This window comes from Danio rerio, chromosome 9, assembly GCF_052040795.2.
Source record: "Danio rerio strain M-AB ecotype USA chromosome 9, GRCz13ab, whole genome shotgun sequence".
In the NCBI taxonomy this organism is placed as follows: domain Eukaryota; kingdom Metazoa; phylum Chordata; class Actinopteri; order Cypriniformes; family Danionidae; genus Danio; species Danio rerio.
In genome coordinates, this window is record NC_141029.1 from 18,646,799 (window position 1) to 18,665,033 (window position 18,235).

Genomic DNA, 18,235 nt, shown 5'->3' on the forward strand with positions numbered 1-18,235 from the left:
TTCTCTTCATGCTGGGTTTGTGCTTTGACATGCACTGTCAACCCTTGGACCTTATATAGACGGGTGTCTGCCTTTTCAAAGCAACTGAATTTACCACAGGTGAACTCCAATTAAGCTTCTAAAACATCTCAAGAATGATCGGTGGAAACAGGATGTACCTGAGCTCAATTTAGAGCTTCAAGGCAAAGGTTGTGAATACTGATGTACATGTGATTTTCAGGTTTTTTATTTTTAATATATTTGCAACAATTTAAAAAAACTTCTTTTCACATTGTCATCATGAGGTATTGTGTGTAGAATGTTAAAGAAATAAATAGTTTTAATCCAGTTTGGAAAAAGGCTGTAACATAAACAAATGTGAAAAAAGTGAAGCGTTATGAACACTTTCCAGATGCACTGTATACAACACCAACCCAGACAATATATCAATTCAAACTAATAAAAATGTTCATAGAAGACTCTTTTTTAACTTTTTAATGTTAAATGTTGTTGAAAGAAAGATCGACAACAACCCATAAATGCAATTTAAGTGCATAAACAAACAGGACCAAATTTAAATATGAATCACAATATACAGAAAACTGCTAATGAATTTTATTTATATATTACCACCCTAAAATTACTGAACGACACCAGTACTTGTGTTCGCACAATTTTGATCAACTTCAAATTTTGACTACTACAGTGCCAAACCATATCAGCAAAAAAAAAAAAATAGCTCATTTAAATTTTTTGTCAGTAAACACAGAAGAGTCAAGATCTAAACAGGAAAATTATCTAAACTCATTTTGAGTGAAGTGCTAATGGTCTAATCCGATTCAATGATCTATACTAGGCTAAGCTACCAATGCTACCGCCAGACCTGGGCCCAGTTTTTCAAAAGCAATCCAGTTGGCTTTTGGATCATGGATTGCATCAAATCTTGAAAATGTTTTTTTTTTTTTTTTTTCAAAAGTAACAGGAATTTTGAATTAAAATCAGACCATGCAATCCAATTTTACATTTGATTTAGATCAAATCTGCCCTTTGCGTTATTCAAAACCTTGAACTCAGATGGGGATATATTTGATAAAAATAAAAAAGCAGTATTATCCGGATGGCATCACAGTGGTGAATTCAGTTGTGATTTTTTTTCAACCAAATAAACCAATTAAAATAAAAAAGTTTTATTTTTTTAAGTGAATGATCACAAACTTAATGGATACTCATTCATTCATTCATTCTCCTATCGGCTTAGTCCCTTATTAATCTGGGGTTGCCAAAGCGAAATGAACTGGCATGTTTTACGCAGCGGATGCCCTCTCAGCTGCAACCCATCACTGGGAAACATCCATACACATTCATTCACACACACATTCATACACTACGACCAATTTAGTTTTTTCAATTTACCTATAGCGCATGTCTTTGGACTTGTGGGGAAAACCAAAGCACCTGGAGGAAACCCACGCGAACACGGGAGAACATGCAAACTCCACAGAGAAATGCAAACTGACCCAGCCAAGGCTCGAACCAGTGACCTTCTTGCTGTGAGGCGATTGTGCTACCCACTGCGCCACCACGTCACCCTAATGGTTATGGATATATAATTTTTTTTTGTATTTGAAGCGATATTAATGCATGTCACATCTAATGAGATACGGTGAACAACATCAACAAAATATTAAAGCAGCATTGTATTAGAACAAACTAAAAAATGTCAAATATTTGTTGATTAGTGTTTCTGTTTCTTGCCATTAAAACAAACAATGGCTGTTTGTGGACACTGGTATTTTGCCTACCTGATGTTCTTTGCTAAGCCAGTAGGCTACACTGTTGGTTCCAATTAAGGCTCTGAAAACAGGATTTGCTAATCCTGAAATTTGGTATTTGGATAATAGTGATTCAACCCAATGTTTCTTTAAAACTCTCTTAAAATTAAGATAGATCAATTAATCCTGGATAGCAAAACATGGGATTTCTAAATCTGGACTAATTTGAACCAGAATTTTATTTTATTTTTTTAAACTGGGCCCTGGAGATCAGCTGAATGGATTTAAAAAATTGTGAAACTGATCTGTTTAACTGTAGGGGACTTGACTAAAAATAAGCCAATTTTTTTTATTTTTTTTTATAAGTGTTGCTTGAAATTTTCTACACTACAGATGAACATATGAAAGATGCATGTTAAATTTTGTACTACTTTTATACAACACATTTACAAATGTCAACTTAATGAACAATATTTGTAAAACATTGACTCAAACACACAACGTCTGCACAAATGTTTATTTGCCATTATTTAATTCAACATAAGACAATATGTTTTAATCATGTTTTTACAGCTCAAAATAAATGTGATTTCATATTCGCAATACAAGCAATATGCTCACTTGCTTCAGAAAAACAAATACACAAGCACTTGGTTTGATGTTGTTTTAAACGGAGTTAATCAAGACTAAAACTTAAGCTCCATTCTTTTTTAATAAAATAACACTTGTATGTGAATGTTTAAGCTGCTGCTGCTTCCCTTTTTGGGTAAGTTTTTGATCATTCAAGCATTACTCTGCATGAAAACTACTACTTTTAATAAACGTGATACTTAATATGTATATAAATCATCAAGGAGCATTACATTTGATAAGTTAAGCTATCGATGTAAGCGATTAATTCAAATAAAAACAGCATATAAATAAATTACACTAATGATCAACTCTAATTACAAGGGTATAGGAATCCATCAAGGAAAATTTCCCACTCATCAATAAGTAATCAGCACAAAATACACTTCAAACCTCCACAGAGGGTGCAAGAGAAACCGGTATTTCTATTTACATCAAAACACACAGCATTTTATATACAGACACATGGGGCTTCCTTCTTAAAGGAAAAGGTTTTCTCTGCTTCACTCCAATACATATTGAACTGAAACGAAAGGGGTTACCACCGAAGAGGTCGATAAGCGAAAATTGTTTGCATATCCAGATGAATTCATTCATTGTTTCATTCTATTCGGTTTGTCAATGCACAACATTCTTCATACAATCTAATAGAAACCAATCAATGCTTCATTGTGTCTTTCTAAATCTGAGGACGTGTGTTTTGTGAGCTAAACACAGATCCTCTCATTTCCTTCCTCTCCAACATACATAAGACCTTGAAAATATGTCATTCTGCAACCTCCATCCTGCTCACTGCTTAATTTGTAAATTGCGAGGTCCAGGGAAAGATCGGGTTAACGGATCCGGCATGTTACCAGAGGAGGGAGAGGTGTCTCGGACAAAAGTGAAGAGCGAGTTGGGGTGGTGGGAATTGACTGTCGCAGACTAATAAAAGTGAAGAGGTTTTGGGAGGTCGCCGAAGAAAGTGAAGGGCAAGGTGGGGTTGCGTGTGAGGCGGGGGGAAAATCGGTAAAATGAGGTGCCGGATCCAGCTAGTTCGGCCACAAATTAAGCCCTGATCCTGCTACATCAAAATAAAAACAATTAATTGCTTTCCATCCTCCTAAACCACCAGAAAAAATAATAATATTTTCATTTGGTATGGTATAAGGTGCATTTTATCCTCAACTATACATATTTTATTTTTGTACAAAAAGCACTGCAATACCAAAAGTATTAATCACATAAAGGAGTTAATTATCTACATAACCAAGTCAGCACACTTTCAATTGAGCAAACATTATTATTTGAACTAATTAATGAGGGGAAAAAGACCTCTCACTAAAGTGTTATGGCTGTCCAAGCCACTAGGAGAAGCTGCTGAAGATTCCTAGTGAGAACTGGAATTAACCGGTTCATCCTTTCCACCAGTATGACTCCATCCATTTAAGTTGTGACATATCAGTGACGAATGGAAAACCGTTTCCAGGTCCAAGCTGCTACTCATTTAAATAGCGAAAATATTTATTTATATCACACATTAAAGTGAATTTTATATCAAATCATTACAACACAACAGTCTCTGCACTTACTGCATCACAAATACCAAAATTGTAACAATTTATAAAAAAAATTGATAACTTTCTAGCCATCGATACTAGGCATGGTTATACATATATATATATATACATATATATATATATATATATATATATATATATATATATATATGTTATCTTTGTAAACGTTTATTACAACCATTTGATGAGTCTCCCCATACAGTTTGATACAGCTATTGGACCCGGAAGCAGATTTGCGTGGCGTCACACTTAACAAGTGGATAATCAGTCACCCTAGCTTGAAAAAGAATTTTGGACAAATTTTGGTTGGATGAATTAAATTCTAGCTTAAATTCTTATGAAAACACCATTGTTTGTGATTTAAAAGAATGACTGAATAGAAGATGGACAATGATTAGCCACTGAAAACAGAGACACAGCAGAGAAAAAGTGAATTATTGTAACATATAATACCATGTGTAGGGCTCCACAATATATCGTTTCAGCATCGATACCGCAATGTGCGCATCTGCAATAATCATATTGCAAGACATGCAATGTTTACTCTGGATTATATATTACAGGAGCTACAGAATTGTAGTTAATTACTCTATTTATACATGACTTTTACGATTTATGTTAAAAAACATTTTCTTAAAATTTTAGTTTTGTGTTTTTGTGATTAGTCAATTTTTTGTATCTGAATTGTGTTAAACTCCACTGAAAACCATGAAATAGTGCTATTCAAACCTTCAGGTGAAACTGTATTTATAATCGCAATAGAAAAATATCGCAATATCAGATTTTCCCAATAGTGTGCAGCCCTACAATGTATACAACAATCCTATTTTTAGTTTTATAAAGAAAATGTTCAATTGGAAACACGAGTTTCCAAAAAGAAATTAATAAACCTTCAACTTCAAAAAGTTAGCTTGACTTTTTATGTGGTACAATTAATATGGAGCCAGATCAGTCTCAAAACTAATAAATTAACAAAATAAAATTCAAACATGCGCAGCACAATTCATATTTACTAAGCACAATACTAAAATACAACACAATTTGTGAATTCACAAGTATATTTTTGCCAAACAGGAGTATGAATTTGTAGGTTTTACAATTGTCTTTTGAATTTAGGAATTGGATTTGTGTATTTTTGAATCGTCTTTTGAATTTACGTTTTGGATTTGTGTATTTTTGAATCGTCTTTTGAATTTACAATTGGGATTTGGACATTTTTGAATCGCCTTTAGAATTTACAATTGGGATTTGTTTTTCAAATTTTACAATTTGATTTGCAGAATTGGACGTGTGTATTTTTGAATAATCATCTTTTAAATTTTAGAATCAGATTTGTATTTTTTTAACCGTCTTTTGAAATTTCGATTTGGATGTGTATTTTCGAATAGTCTTTTAAATTTTAGAATTTGATTTGTGTATTTTTGAATTGCCTTTTGAATTTTCGATTTGGATTTGTGTATTTTTAAATCGTCTTTTGAATTACAGAATTGGACGAGTGTATTTCTGAATAATCATCTTTAAAATTTTAGAATTTGATTTGTGTATTTTTTAATCGTCTTTTAAATTTTAGAATTGGATTTGCATATTTTTGAATCGTCTTGAATTTTCAAATTGTTTTTTGAATTTTTTTTTTGGATGTGTATTTTTGAATCATGTTTTAAATTTTAGAATTGGATTAGTGTATTTTTGAATCTTCTTTTGAATTTACAAATTAGATGTTTATTTTTAAATTGCGGTTTGAATTTACAAATTAGATTTGTGTATTTTTGAGTTTAAGTTTATGAATTGGATTTGTGCATTACGAAATGTGTTTTGAGCTAACAAACTGTACTTTGTAAATGTGAATTGCGTTGTGGATGTATGAATTATATATTGTAAATTTATTTATTTTTTTTACACTTATCTAGCTCCATACAATCACTATTTGTTTTTGATTGTGTCCTGTCAGCCCTAAAATTGCTCTCGTCTTGCGCTGTGAAAAGTGTGTGTAAAAGTTATAGATCATGGCAGTATTTTGTTGTAGTAAAAATAGAGCTGTAAAATAATAATAATTATAGTAATGAGAATTACTCAACGCATAACAACAAATATATAGTGAAAATAATTACACAATGACCAAATAAATGACATAATAGTCCTAAAATGGCATTTTTGATGCAAAATATAATTAAATATAATTATATATTTTTAGCTTTGATTTTAACAAGATCGTGACCTCAATAGGCCTGGTATATATGTTACAACAAGAAAAAGGGATAGTCCACCCAAAAATAAAAATGATGTCATTATTTTCTCATCCTTGTGCAATTACACAAGCCTGTATGACTTCCATAGAACAAAAGCAAGTGTATTTTGTTTTTCTTTTTTTTCTCAATAGCTTATAGGAAAGTAAATACCATTATTGTAATTTTTGGGTGAAATTCTCCTGACATCACAGTCCAAATTCATTACTAACATAGAAGGAATTTCAATCTCCAATCAAATCCATGTACAAACCCTGTAAAGTAACTGTGAGAACAAAAAAGTCTGTATTACCAAATTAGGAGTGTCCCGTGCTGCGTCTGATGACTTTTCAAATGCAAAATGTCACCAGGTGGGCATCATATCTGGAAACCAAACACGTCCTAGGTGTTTGGAGACTTCCCAGTGGATCTCATCCAGACCGTATTTGTGGTCAGGAATGAGCACCTCCTCCATGATAGACAGCTGAGAGAGCCGACGGCCACACATTTTCACAAACTCCACAAAAGCGCTGCAGGAAACCTCGCATTCACCCAGTCCAATGGCTGATAGAAACTGGCAGCGCTCTGCGATACGAATGAGCTCCTCATCCAGTGGCCGCAGACCATTCGCGCACACCACCAGCTCTACCAGACGTGGGCAGTTCATGCCGACGCGGCCCAGGACCTCCTTGCTGACAGAGCGGCCGAAGTAGAGGTGCGTGACTGGGATCTCATCCCGGAAAAAGGGCCCAAACTCATCCTCATACAGGAAGAAATACATGACCAGGTTGAACTTGGGTGAATGGCGCACCATGGCGTCCCAGCTGCTCTTCTTGATGGTGTGGAACTGCTGGCCGGGGTTTTCGCTTACCACGTCGATGCGCAGATGCTCCAGGTGAACGTGTTTCTCTGAAGAAAGTGCCAACAGGAGCTCGTCGCTCAAGAGGTGGTAGTTCAGCGCCAGTTCTCTCAGACCATGACACTGATCAGCAACACACAGAATTCCTGCAACAACAGAACAGTGATGGGTTCATCTGTAACCAATAGCCATGGCTTATTAAGCACAAGCGTTACAAATTATTATTCAAATTTAACATCAACATCTGACTAGAGACTCTAAACCCCAGACATTTTATCCTACCTTTCAGGTTTTGCTACCAACACTGCATTTGAATGCTTCTGAGGTTGTGGTGATTTAAAGTGGTATTATAGCCTGAAATCCCACATCAAATGGTGTCTGATGGGTTGCATATTTCATCTTCAAAATGTGCTGCCTACTTTTTAAATAGAAGGTAGGACAATCTAAAAGGGTATGACAAATCAACAAAACACTGTCTCATATCTAAATGAGTAAAATGAAACTGAATGAACTTGACTTCCTTGTCAAACTGTAAGATCTCAGCTGTCATTATGTTAGACTAAAGGACAAAGAAGATACACCAAGCACAGACACGCACAAGAAAACATGCCCAGAATTTGATGTCGTCCATCAGTGACACATTCACTGTGCTGCATTTTGAAATGATACCTCGCAACAAACTATGCTTCAATAATGAAAAAAAAAAAGTTCCCTATGCTGGTTTGAAGTTAATGCACTGATCAGATTCAAAAGAAACAAAAATAAATTCATAAACGTTTAGAACCACTTGAGTGTGAGGAAATTTACTTTTCAGGTTTTCGCTTGGACTTGCCCTATCCAAAATGAAAAGCTTTCCATACTCGCATGCAAGTGTAAATGCAAAATGTTGGTATCATTTTACAGGAAACTCGGGCAGCAAGAAAAATGTATTAAGTGTAAAGAAATAAAATAAGTGATGCACATCCTGGGTTGCCTAGTCTGTGGTTTTCCAGTGGAATTGTTATATTTTTAACAACTTGCCGCAGGCTTATTTATTTTTATTCCAGGGTTAAAGATGACATATTGCATTTATACTTATATGGTTGCAATGAAGGGGTGGCCTGATGGCGCAGTGGTTAGCACTGTCACCTCAGAGCAAGGTCGCTGGTTCGGGCCCCATTTAGGTCAGTTGAAATTTCTATGTGGAGTTTTCATGTTCTCCCCGTGTTGTGTGGGTTTCCTCCAAGTGCTCTGGTTCCCCCCACAGTCCAAAGACATGCGCTATAGGTTAAATGGATAAGCTAAATTGGCCCTAGTGTATGTGTGTGAATGTGAGAGTGTATGGGTCTTTCCCAGTACTGGGTTGCAGCTAGAATGGCATCCGCTTTGCAAAACATATGCTGGTTAAGTTTGCGGTTCATTTCCCTGTGGCGACCTCTGATAAAAATATTGTCTAAGCCGAAGAAAAATGAATGAATGGCTGCAATGAAATGTTATTCTATACCAAATGTATATTTTACCAATGATAAAAACTGTGCTAGAATGCTGAAATAGAACAAGCACACATTTGATAGTTGCAGGGGCACATGAGGAAAGACTGAAGGGGGCTGTTTTTTCTGACTGAATAGCTATCTGATCATGTGTAAATAAATGCCCTCTGAAACCCATTCTAGAATAGCTCAAACCACTTAAGGAGGTGGTTGTTGAAACCACCTCATGTAAAATGTTATCCTCGGCAAAAAAATAACAGATAAATAAAATGAGTTTTGACTGGTCATTTGGCTAGCTATGTTGTGGAAACCAGGCAACCCTATATTAAATATAGATTCAATTGGTTCTGTCAAAATAGTGTCATACATTGTGGTATTGTCTACAAATACATTGTATAAAGGGATTCATAAACATTATGAAATTAAATGAAATAGTAAATAAAAAGCAGACTTGCATTAGTCCGTCTGACTAACCTACTATATACACTAGGGTTGCACGATATTAGAAAAATCTCACAATACAATACTTTTTATCCTGCGAGATGTATGTATCTACAAGCATAGATAAATAACAATCTACAAGCATAGATAAATACAATAAAGAAAAAGATACAAAAATTAAATAGTGTTGGATTGCTTTCAGAGGGGTCGAACTGTACTCAGGTATTAATCATATGTATAATCAATGTAATCAAATAAATGATCAAATGTAAAATATACTACCTTGGTTTTAAAAAAACAATTCAATCGTTATTGATGTGTCAAAGTTACTGACATTACAATTTCTTAGGCCTGAATGCTTTTAAAACCCTCACACGTCTCAAAAAAACTTTGTATTATTATTATTATTATATAATATAATTTATTATATTATATAATTATAATGCAGACTCAATATTGCATATACTTGCGATGTGACTATTGAGAATGATCACATTGCGATAACGATGCTGAAACTATAAATTGTGCAGCCCTAATGTACACTATCTTTAGCTGCACACAATCCATATGACTTTTGTAACCCATTTAAATTTGAGATGGAGGGTGGAGTGGGAAAAAAAAACCTTTGTATATAACACGTTATATGGAATACATTGCACTAGTTTGATGAATCTGTAACTTAATAGTACCCATCACTGTTCGCTTTCACAATATGGAAAAATACTTCAAATTCATGAGAAAGAGAAAGTCATGAAGATTTAGAATAAAAAAAAAGTGAGGAAATGACAAGTGTTTTATACTATCAATCCTTCTAAAAAATATATTAGTTTGCCTTACACTTTATGTAAACAAATTACATGAAATATGCATATTTTTTCTTAAGTAGGAGCTAAATAGACACCACTATTGGAATCATTCAGTATCAGAGAAAATACTGATGTGCGTCTATCACAATAAATCCGGTAGCCTCTATTAGGAGCAGACAGGCGTTTCTTTATTTAGTTTGTTCCTCCATTGAGTTGGCCAGCCAGTATTGCAGGCGTGTCAATAAGCTATAAACCAAAGTTATCATCATATTCAGCCTGTTCACACCTCGTTTATTAGCAGCATGTGACTAATAGAGTTTGAACAATGACCGTCACAGACAAACAACACTGTCAGACATTTTACTGGCCATAACCGGAAAACTGTTGTAGGTCACAACGACCTAATGAATACATTTTTGGAAGGCATATATTTTGAGATCATTGTTTTTCTACCCATACGGCACTGTCCAAAAGTTGTTCTTAATGTTTCTTCAAGTATCTTTTGTATCTTTAAGTACCTTATGCAGTAAAAACAGTAATACTGTCATAAAAACATATTTGAATGTTTTTAAAATAAAATCAATAAAATCTCAAAGCTGGATTTTCTGGAGTTCATTGTTACAGGCTCCTTTATAAATCATTCTAATATTCTCACTAGCCACTCATACATTTCTTATAATCAATGTTGAACACAGCTTTTAGCTTTTTGTGTGAAAGTAATTTATGAAAACATTATATATGCACTTACTGTCACTTGGACAAATGTAATTTATCCTTTGTAAATTAAACTGTTTTAATAATATTCAACAATATTTTTGATCTGAATATTTACGCATGTCACAATTTACCTTTATTATTGTTTTGATGCTTGTAGGTTGTGCTACTTAATTGTTTACTAAAGTAAGTTTTTCTGTAGCTAAAAAAGAAAAAAATGACGTGGTTCTAAAATTTTACAAGTTTCTTCTGTTGAAAACAAAACCAGATATTATGAAGAATGTTGGAAGAAAGCAGACACTGACATCCATAGTAAAACTAAAAATACCATAGAATTCAATGGCTTTTTTATTCAACATTCTTCAGTGTGTTTTCCTTTTGTACTTAACAGAAAAAAGACACTCAAACAGATTTGAAACAAGTGAAGGATAAGTAAATGATGACAGAATTATAACTTTTGCCTGAACAATCCATTTAATAAAGCTATTTTTTTTTTTAAATAAAAGGGCATTCTCAAAAACTCAAAACAGGTATGGAGGAACTGACCAACATCTATAATCATAAAATCTATAATCATCCCTCAGTTAACAGCATATTCCAGCAGCAGATGAGCAAATCATACCTGCAGGAGAAACATGTGGACAGCTGCTCATCTTCAACAGCTTGAGTGTATCACTGTTATTAGCCACCAGAACCTTGAGTGAAGGATCGTCCACTGGCGTGTCGTCAATTTTCAGAGAAGAAAGAGACTTTGAGTTGACAAATACCACGGTAAGTGCGGAGATGAAGTGAGACTGAAGGAAGAAAAATCAAACATCAGAAAACAAGCCACCTCGTCAACTTAAAGCTCAGCCATAATGAAGTATTGACTAATACCTTCGGTAGCTCCATGAAGCTTGGTCGTGCAGTGGAGATCAGGCCGAGGGTCTTGAGCGAGCAGTTCACCAGCTGAGAAAGGATATCACATGCCGTCTCTGCTGATTCTGTGCTGCTGTCCACCTGTACAGATTTTAGTAAACAAAAACACTAACATTAAGTGAAATAAGACGACAATTTCATAATAAATGGGCAACTTAAAAGTAAACAAAACTAAAAAAAAAATTTTTTTAAAAAGATACTGAAAAACTAATAGTAATAATAATAGCAGAAATAACAATTAGCAAAAATAATTAATTTTATAAATTCATAAATCACTCAATTCTCTGGTGGAAAATCTGTATGTTTAAAGAATCATTTGTAGATGCATTCTTACAGCCAAACACATCAGTTAAGTGCATGATTATATACGGACACATTTTCTACACTGTAAAAAGTTTAGTTTCCATATTTTGTGATTCACAAGTGTTTTCTGTTTATTTACGGATGTGAATTACATTATAAGACCTTCATCTCTGCTCTGTAGACCTTAGATCAATGCTACAGTTTAACAAAGTGACTTTTACTGACATTTAAGTAGTCTGAAATAACAAAACAAAAAATGAAATATCGAAATAATAATAAATAAGAAAATGTAATGGCAGCTTACTGCCAAGTTATTGTACCATAATACAGAACACCAACCCAGACAATATCACTTTAAACTATTAAAACATCAATAAAAGCCACTTTTTTAAAACTTTACAGGGGTTAGTGTTGTTGGAAGAAAATCAAGGTCCTATAATGCAACTCAAAAGCATAAATAATCAGGGAAATGTTTTGAATAAAAACCTGAATTCATAAAAAACTGCTAATTTACAATATTTTTTTGTGTTTTTAGCTAAAAATGTGTTCCATCTCAAAACAGGCACAAGTACATATACAATTTGATCCTAATTATTAAGACTTGTCGGAATTCATAATGTTTACTCGACTTTGTTGCACTTTTATGGTTTTTGGATTCAGTGTTAATTTTGAAAATTTATTTATTTATATTACTAATGGTTAGGGCCAGACAGAACCTGCGGACATTTCTTGCTATTTCTGCAAAGAATTTTGTAAACAAAATCTGCGGATTTATGTGGAATAATTTTAGGAGCATCATAACTAAAAACTATTTAGTTACTAATAAAAATAATACATCTTTAACTTGTATTTAATGTTTACAATGCAAATCCAATTAGATCCACTTATTTGGTAAACAAAGCAAGTGTCTCATATAATGCGTCTACTAAAAGAGACAATATTATATAAAAATACCGTATTGTAAAAAAAATCATATCTACATTTTAATATTACTATTATTATTATTATATCACAATAATATTTGTGAAATGAATTGAAAAACTATAAATAAATATAAAATTACACACATTTACACAAGTAATTACATAGACTCAATGATGAGCTAAAACTCTGCAGAAATCTGCGGATTTCTGTGTACGCAGATTCCGTATGGGCCTACTAATGGTTTGCACATGAGTTAATGTAAGCTGTGTAAACATTAAAGTTGGCTTTGGTCGATGCTGGATGTGTTCCAGCATCTTTGTACACACAGATCTAAAAATATTCAAAACAGTTCAATCAACTGAACTATTGTGTTTAGGTTTTGACAGAATAAACTACATTTTGATTTAAAAGCACGAATAATCAGAGAAAAATTTAACATAAAAACATGAATATACAGAAAGCTGCTCATTTGCAAAATTTTTTAGTGTATATAACGATAAAACATTCCATCTAAAAACCAGGCACAACTACACATACAGTTTGATCATTATTATAAAGACTTGCCTGAAATTATTATGTTTACTAGTATCTGTTGAACATGTATGGTTTTGGGGTTCATTGTTTATTTAAATAATTATTTTATTCCTAAAAAGTGTGCACAAGACTTAATGTAAACCGTGTAAAAATTAAAGTTGCCTTTGGTCGCCACTGGCTTGCATGGTTCGGGACTTGTGGAGCTGCGCATGGATGGATTTGCTCTTCAATGCTTGGACTTTCAGCAGTGAAAATTAAACCACTGAACTGAACTAAACTAAACTGAACTTCCACTCTGAAAACTGGAGTGACACCGTTACAATTTACTATAATCTTCTATGTTAAGCTGAGAGGAGAATGCCTTTAACACAGAGATCATCATTTCTAATTTGGCGTAACCTTTTTGTTTGTTTTGTTGGTATAACATTTTTTTTTGTTATAAACGTTATTACAAAATGAAAAAATATATAGTGTATTAGTTAATATAAAGCAATATTTTCTAGACTTTTTATAAATAATATCAAATAAATGTGGAAAATACCCATCCCGACTATATTGACCTTTAGCTCACTAGCCTCAATCAAGTTTGGTTTTTGGCCTTTCATAAGAAAAGATTTGGGCACCCCTGATTTAATAACATCTAGATAATTGTAAGACGTCTACAAATTTTCCTTGAGGTGACTCATAATAAACAAAGCTTCAGTCATCATTTACTCATCATCATGACAAATCCAACTGAAACAAAAGCACAGAAGGCCATTTCAAATGAAGCCTGAGAAATTTTAGCTCTTCACTGAGAGTGTATTTGACCAAAAAAAAATTTAAAAAGTAGCCGAAGCTATTAAAGAATTCTAGTCTAACAGATCAACAAAGTGTAAAATATCCACCATATCTCCATTTATGTACATAGAAAAGTGTTAATAAATTTGAATTTACAATGCCTTCATTATGTTTTGGTAAAATATGCCACATTTAAGTAAAAACATTTCCATTTATGTTTTGAAAGTGACCGATATTCACGTTTAGATCAAAATAATAACAAGTGGAGTGATCCTTTAAGTCAGGGGTGCTCAATCCTGTTCCTGGAGATCTACCTTCCCGTACAGTTTAGCTCTTACCCTGATCAAACCCACCTGAACCAATTAATTAGGACCTGAAATCCACTTGATAATTACAGACAGGTGTGTTTGAAAAGGGTTGCAACTGAAATCTGCAGGAAGGTAGATCTCCAGGAACAGGATTGACCACCCCTGCTTTAAGTCAAATAAACCAGAATTTATTTGGTTTCCAACGTTCATATGAGAAATAAAAATAATAATAATAAAACCTACATATCTGGAACAACAGGAGAGGAGCTAAATTTCTTCTAGATGTCATTTTATATGAAATATCACCCCAAAAATCGTGATGCAGGTGAACGTAAATGTGACTAAACTTTGATTTTTGGATGAACTAACCATTTAAAAGCCAGCCTGATTTGTAAACTGTTTAAAATCAAATCAAGACAAATCTGCCAATAACCTACCACATAAGTAGTAGTAGTAGCATTTCTATTTTTCCCCATACCAGAATTGTTGACCATTACATGACCTTCCAACATGAGCCTCTCACCTTGAAGCTGACGTACTGCAAGTGATTAGAGTGCCTCTTTATTATTTGCTTTATTAGGTCAGGATGCGTGGCCTTCAGGTAAGAGGTGGCCGGCTGGTTGAGCTCGAACTCAAAGCATCTCCACAGCTCTGGCATATGGAAGGCATGGTTCCAGTTATGGCAAACCTGTGATGCGAAGGCTCGATCAAGAAGGGGCAGGTACTGAAAGATGTGAAGCAGGATCTCCTGGGGAAGTCGAACCCAATTGGACTGCAGATCTCCAAAGTCCTCGGAGGGCTGTTTCGGTCTCTTGTAGGACACTGTCTGCCCCTCGCATGATGAGGTGCTGTCCTCACACTCTTTGCTCAACCTCCTTTTCATTTTTGGGGATCTGAGGGAACTGTTGAGAACAAGATGTGGAGTGTAAACAAACCAGGTGCAAGCAACCACACACGCATTGACATTAACAAATGTACAAACACACAAACATATGCAGACAGATAAACAAACGAACACACAACATTAAGGTAAAATTAGTTTTATATTCACAGATTCGTTCGGTGACAACTTATGACATACTCCCTATATTGTTTGCGATGTCACTTTGAATATTCGGTTTGAAATCACTGACTATAACGTCGATACAACATTAGCACTATTTATTTGACTTTGAACAATGTTGTACTTTGATTGTTATTGCTAATATAATTTTGATATTTACAAATTGTAAATAATACTTTTCTGAAATTATATTAGAATGTGTGAATATGAAACCAACTTTACCTCAACATACACAACCAGTACCAGCTGCAAGCATCCATGACATGCATCATTGATTATTTTCAGGGTGTATATACATGTAACGTTAAATTGCGTTAAAATGGTTTAAATTATCCTCAAAACAAGTTAACTTAACATATTTACAAAAACAAAATCATGTTTGGCTGAATGAATGTCTGTTCGCAGCAAATTTAAGTTTTTTTAAAAGCTTGGCCTGGCCATTAACCAACCATCTATCTGAGTAAACATAAGCAGCTAAACAGTATTTTATCCCTGAATAAAACATAATCAGTCCTGTAAACACACATTGGGTTAGATAAGTTAGACATAACTTACACAGAAAGATCTAGTAAGGTTAAGCCTTGCTGCAAATCCCCAAATTACCTGTTTTGTGTGTTACTGTTTTCTCCGTTCAGTTCGCTCGCTAACAGTAAAAAATAAACCGAAACCAGAAAAATAAACCGAATGTCAACCGGGCCCGGAATCCGAAATCATCGAAGTGGAGCAAAGCACGCGCATTGGAAACGAATAAGCGCAGATTTCAGTTAATACGTGTTGTTTTCTCGGCAGCCTGTGTGCGTATGTCTCAGCGATATTGCTGGTTGACCTACTTCTGCTGTACCGCGGGAGATTTCGGCGTCCCCGCCTCCCTTCCAGAGCTGAAAATGGCGATGTTGTTGTCGAGACAAGCGCGAACCGCATTGGGCGGCTTCCTGTTGTTGTTTTCTATAACCCAACTCGTCTCTTCCTCCAGGGGGCGAACGGTGGCTCAGAGACCAAATCCTTTCATAGAGTACTACTTTTTTGCCTTCTAATCGACGTTTAAACACCACATTTAAGCTTTTGCGTTTTTAATTTACGTTTCCAATTATTCACATGCGAGTGCCATGGGAAATAGCTCTATAAACAAACTATAAAAGTGACAACTAACTGTGATCGGTGGAGCCTAATAAGCGCGGAGAAAGGTAACAAGTACCACTTAGTAGTGGGTCTGTCTACTGTCTACAGCTCTTTCGCAGTGCTTAATAATAAATTACAATTAGCGTTATTAATGATTCCTTTTCTTACTATTTCTACGGAGATCCGGAAGGGAACGTGATGGTGGGGAAAATGGTGGGAGAAAAAAAACAGAGTGATAGGAAAACATGTTTTTATTTTTTTTGCGTTCCCTCGATGTTTTGCGTTATCTCGCAAAACTGTGTTTCTCCAAAACACTTCCTGTTCACTTCATTTTTTACAGTCATTGCTTCATTCAAGTAACCCTCGCGTTTTTGCCGAATATCCGGTATTTCACCATTCTCCCACTATCCTCCTATCATTCAGTAGGCCCATTTTCCCATATTTCTGATAGATTTTTAATCTTGAAAGCACGCTGAAAGTAATATTAAAATATCTGCATTCACTTTCTTTCCATTAAAGCTGTGCGATAGTCGCCTTTCATATGCTACCTCTGAACCAGTGAATGCATGTAAGCGCTGACGCGCACCATACAACTGTTCCCAGACCAGCTTCTCTGTACACGCCTTTTAGAGGACCAGAAGTGCAGGACAATTTTAGATTCGATAGACAGACAAATACACTAAATAATATGTATCTCCGTCCTGCATGTTTTTTTTAACAGCTAATTTCCTCTTAAATAAGCACAAACAGTTTCTAAAGTAGGCTAATGGAATGCTTCAGTTATCTGCAGCGCATCCTTGACACCTCTATCAAACGAAACAAAACTGAGATGCATTTGCTGCTCACTTTTTTGATACAGAGGTGACTTTAAATGGCGTGTACAGAAGCTGATCTGGGATCAGTTTATTCAGGGCTGCTGCTGGCCAAAAGGGCCACACTCAAAAAATGATATGTTGGCTTTAAATAACTTTTTATGTCGACAGATTCCACGTAACCGAGTTAAGTTACCTTAAAGAAAGAATATTTATTTGAGTGAATTAAGTTAGTTACATAAAGGTAATGCAATGTTGTTTAGTTCAATCAACACAACATTAATAATTTAGCTTTCATTTATTTACACTGTTAAAAAATCCGTTAAATTTACGGAAAAATACCAGCAGCTGTTGCCAGGAATTTTCAGTAAAAAATGCTAAAGTTTTATAGGACTGTTTAAATTTACAGAAAATAACTGTATTTCATCAACATAGAATGCTCAGTTCACAAAAACCTAGTTTAGCTCAAAAAACGTAAAGTCATTTAATGTACTAATGTGTTCATGTAGGCTTAATTAGCAAACAGATTTTCACTGCATTAGTAACTACACAGTTACTTTAAAACAAAAGAAGATGCAGCACAACATCAGCTATCCTTAGTTCATATTGGACTTAAACAGATGCTACTATCCTCCACAATGGTGCACTCAAAAAAATGATATGTTGGCTCTAATTAACTTTTTTATGTCAACAGGTTCCATGTAACAGAGTTACCTTAAAGAAAGAATATGTATTTGAGTGAACTTGAGTTAGTTACATAAAGGTAATGTTGTTTAGTTCAGTCAACACAACATTTATAATTTAGCTTTAATTTATTTACACTGTTAAAAAAATCTGTTAGATTTACGGAAAAAATGCTGGTAGCTGTTGCCAGTAATCTTCTGTACATTTGTAAATCCATATACATATACATCAAATACATTACACAGTCTGTATTTTTCATCAAACACATTTAACCCCTTAAATCCCAGAGCAAACTCCTCACTAGTGTCCTCACTACAGAGGGTTGAACACTCAGGCAGT

General features: G+C 34.4%; 1 protein-coding gene across 3 annotated transcripts; it reads right to left on the bottom strand.

Annotated features, from left to right (window-relative positions):
- Nucleotides 1–2,253: 2,253 nt before the first annotated feature.
- On the bottom strand, nucleotides 2,254–16,198 carry fbxl3a (F-box and leucine-rich repeat protein 3a). 3 transcript variants are annotated; one of them, NM_001441621.1, is given in 5 exon segments: nucleotides 2,254–7,167; nucleotides 11,074–11,245; nucleotides 11,328–11,450; nucleotides 14,742–15,120; nucleotides 16,112–16,198. In NM_001441621.1, coding segments are annotated over 4 exon segments (1,296 nt in total). In that variant the 5' UTR covers nucleotides 15,102–15,120; nucleotides 16,112–16,198; the 3' UTR covers nucleotides 2,254–6,526.
- Nucleotides 16,199–18,235: the final 2,037 nt, after the last annotated feature.